General features: G+C 37.3%; 1 protein-coding gene across 1 annotated transcript; it reads left to right on the top strand.

Annotated features, from left to right (window-relative positions):
• Window positions 1-2,322: 2,322 nt before the first annotated feature.
• LOC112507359 (3-oxoacyl-[acyl-carrier-protein] reductase FabG-like) lies at window positions 2,323-3,593 on the top strand. Its single transcript, XM_025111921.1, has 3 exons — window positions 2,323-2,672; window positions 2,949-3,178; window positions 3,251-3,593. Exons 1-3 carry the CDS (start codon window positions 2,342-2,344, stop codon window positions 3,527-3,529), a joined length of 840 nt encoding a protein of 279 aa, XP_024967689.1. The 5' UTR covers window positions 2,323-2,341; the 3' UTR covers window positions 3,530-3,593.
• Window positions 3,594-3,890: the final 297 nt, after the last annotated feature.

The raw sequence follows: 3,890 nt of genomic DNA, 5'->3' as shown, positions 1-3,890 counted from the left end.
CCATCTCACATCTGCTTTTGTTCGATCCAAAAACGTGGAGACTTAGGCTCTATTTGGGTTGTTGATGGGTTTTAATAAAAACATTTGAGAAACTATGCTTCCTTTTCACGCCATTAGAATTCGTATGCCTTTCCAGAACGCATTTCATAAATATGCTCAGCCTCATATTCCTTCAGAAAACTATGCCTGACCTTGTAACAGTTTCGAAATATATGCTCTGTTTGTATTAAAATTAATCCTTTTTGCACCTATCAAAGACCAATCAATAACTAAATTAAAGGGGTTCTATAAGCTATATAAACATTACAATATGTACTAGATTCATTATAAAAACATGTTTAAATATAAGCTTATCAATATTAATACAATTTGAATAAATAAGAGTTATGGTTAAAATTACACTCTACCAATGAAAAAATTTGTATGACAGTTTACAATCCAATACATTTAAACCAATCCAACCATAATTCAAGTCGACAAAAACGACGATAAAGATAGAGAATCTTACTCAGTAACTCGACATATTAACACTCCTTTCACAACTCATAAAGATAGAGAATCTTACTCAGTCACTACTTAGTTAAATGACTCCACAAATGTGTTCTTTGATATTTAATCCATTAAAAGATAAAGTAACACCTAAAAGTTTAAAAACAAATCATCCCACAAGAACAAGCTGTCAACAATCATCGAGCTTTCAAAAAGCTTTATCGGTTAAAACTTGAAATTTCAGAGAATCGTTATACATAGCGTTTAAGATGGTAACGATGGCTTGCTGCAGCTGCGCTTGTAGCGCTGCCGCAACTGCTTCCTTCACCCTCGCCTTTGCCTGCCAAACCTGAGCCTCCGCGCTAAGCTGCGATGCCTGAGCCTCCAGATCGGCTTGCACAAAACGACTTTCTCCGCCTTCACCTCCTTGTCCCTTTAACATTTGTGACGCCGACTTCTTCGCCGGCCCGATCAACACAAAATACTGTTGTTGCTTCTTTTCTGCTAATTTACGCCTAAGCGCTTCTTCCTGCAAGAAACCCATTTTCAGCTATCAAATTGCCAAAAAGCAAATCCACATGTTTCAATTTGTTTAATGAATTCTTACTTGATGCTCAATTTCATCTCCTTGTTGATGGATTAGGTTGGTTACAGTTGGGCTCTACCGGTAACCCGGATACTGTTAGGTCAATGACTTTATGGTATTATTATCAATTATTTGAACTATTAAATGTCAATATATTCATCTTTTACCATATCTGGTGGATGGAAACAAGAAAGAAGTCAATTGTCAGCTTGCTATGTACAGCATATACTAGGGAAGATGTTTATTGCAAATAATTCTTAAAAAACCTCAATTCGATTTTGATTACCAAGGATCTAATTGTTAGCAGCTTAATGAGCTTTATGGAACTCATAGCTTATTCGATCAGCTATACGTGACTGTTTGGTATCGGCTTATTAGGAGTGGGTTATTCAGACAACTTTATCCATACAAAACTTAATGGAAAACCAACGAAACAGACCCCCAAGTCATCTAGAAGTACAAAAAAAACCAACAAATTTTGTTTAAATTAAACCAGATTAAATTATACTAATCAAGATTAAAGAACTGGGAATTGGATGATCCTATAATGTCCAAGGGAATTCACACTTGATAGTATCATGATACCATCTTCTGCAAGAGTGTTACAACTAACCTAGAAAAAACGATAATAAGACGATCATAACAGTAATAACAGTTTAAATCAAATCAACAAATGAAATTAAAGAGCTGTATAAATCGAAGTCGATGGAAGCAATAAATACCATGATCCCAATAGAAAATGAGCAGCAGGGCACATGCACGCTGCAACAAAGCATTTATAAGCATAGTTAATTTGGGCAGACAAAGGCTATAACTCCTAATCCCATGTGCCTGTTTTTTTCCAAAAAGAATATCCTTTATTTTTCATGATTATTTTTTAAACTTTTCTTTTTTGATTTTATGAATTAGGAAGTCACCCATGTATATGAACTGCAAGTGCCTTACTATTTGAATGAAGACAATTTCAAACTTCTTATATCGACATCCAAATGGTCAATAATTCAAAGTGTTCATACCTATACCCACCCTTTTCAATAAAAAATACTCCATCCATCTCAAGATATATATATATACATACATACATGCTGTTTTTAGTTAATTGAACATGTGGTAAATGGACCTAATATTATACGAACCTGCCTTGGTACTTGTGTTCCTTTGTTGTATTAATATAATGTTGGTTGCCACAAACCCATGCGTCAGATCCATCAATTAGTCACACACTTACAGCACCTTGCTTTCTTCAAACAATTTGAATCACAGACCATGGCCGATCAAACGGTGTATTCCAAGTTGGTGCCGTGGGATAACTTAAGCGGGAAGGTTGTGATGGTCACCGGAGCCTCGTCTGGGATCGGCCGGGAATTCTGTATAGACCTGGCCAAAGCCGGCTGCAGAATCGTTGCAGCTGCACGTCGGATAGACAGGCTCGTGTCTCTCTGCAACGAGATCAATGGAATTAGTGATAATAACATCGTAGCCATGGCCGTGGAGCTTGATGTCGCTGCTAAGGGTCCTGCCATTGAAGCCTCCGTGAAAAGGGCGTGGGATGCATTTGGGCAGATCGATTGTTTAATTAACAATGCCGGGGTTAGAGGTAATAACTAAATATTCCCTTTGAATTCGATTAAATATTTGATTTACATTCATCAAATCATGATTTGATATTGTAGTCAATTCGTCGTAAACCCAAGAAAGCATATTAGCACATGAGCAGCATCCTTAATTTACCTGCAGGTTTGTCTAGCAAACAAAAGCTTCATATATCACTTGCTGACAAGTAATCAGAGAATTGATTTATGTTGATTCAAGAGACCATGAACTATTTGATTTGTGATCTTGATCATGATTGATTTGTCTGCTTACAATACAGGTAGTGTGCAGAGTCCATTGAAGTTATCTGAAGAAGAATGGGACAGTACCATGAGAATAAACTTGAGCGGAACATGGTTGGTATCGAAGTACGTTTGTACACGTATGCGTGACGCGAATCGAGAAGGGTCGGTCATCAATATCTCGTCTATTTCGGGTCTTGACCGTGGACAACAACGTGGAAGTCTCGTCTATTCCTCTTCAAAGGCTGGCGTTGTCACGTTAACCAAGGTAACATCGAATTCGTGATTAAGATTTCATTTACGGTCGTTTCTTGTTTTTGGGTTCAAGTGATTTAAACAGGTAATGGCTATGGAAATGGGCACGTACAAGATCAGAGTGAACTCGATTTGTCCAGGGCTTTTTAGGTCGGAGATCACAGAAGGTTTGATGCAGAAGGAGTGGCTTAGCAAAGTAGCTGAAAGGAAAGTTCCTTTAAGAACATATGGGACGACTGATCCAGCCTTGACGGCTCTAGTAAGGTATCTGATCCATGACTCATCTGAGTACATAAGTGGCAATACGTTTATCGTGGATGCAGGTGCCACCTTACCAGGTGTCCCACTTTTCTCTTCGCTATAGATCCCAAAAGTAGCAAATGCCACCACACCATGTAACGGTTTGGACCAAATTTATGTCAACGGGATATTTTGGCTTTTTTTTATTTAACACAAACATTTACTATATAGGCATGGATGATGGAATGGGGGCACCAACCTCAATCCCCATTCTGCACTTATCCTCATCTTCTTTTCCGTAAACTCAACCCTATATATATAGGGGAGCGTTCAAATAAAAACCACTCAATTTGTAAAAACCGTGAAAATCTCATTCAACCGATCATAATTTTTCATTTTGTTCATTTTTTTGTAATTATGAGAGGTTGATTAATCATTTTTATTGTGAAAGGTGTTAATCATGGATATTATCATCTTCATTATTT

The sequence above is a fragment of the Cynara cardunculus genome (assembly GCF_001531365.2).
Source record: "Cynara cardunculus var. scolymus isolate 2C chromosome LG 2, CcrdV1, whole genome shotgun sequence".
NCBI lineage: Eukaryota > Viridiplantae > Streptophyta > Magnoliopsida > Asterales > Asteraceae > Cynara > Cynara cardunculus.
Note: the sequence above shows the minus strand (reverse complement) of the source record. Positions and strands in the feature narration are given on the sequence as shown.

Excerpts from the sequence above, each read along its gene's own strand:
- LOC112507359 (XM_025111921.1), top strand. The coding sequence starts at position 2,342 with ATGGCCGATCAAACGGTGTATTCCAAGTTGGTGCCGTGGGATAACTTA. Across the intron at positions 2,673-2,948 it reads TAACAATGCCGGGGTTAGAG|GTAGTGTGCAGAGTCCATTG; the intron begins GTAATAACTAAA and ends CTTACAATACAG. Across the intron at positions 3,179-3,250 it reads GCGTTGTCACGTTAACCAAG|GTAATGGCTATGGAAATGGG; the intron begins GTAACATCGAAT and ends TGATTTAAACAG.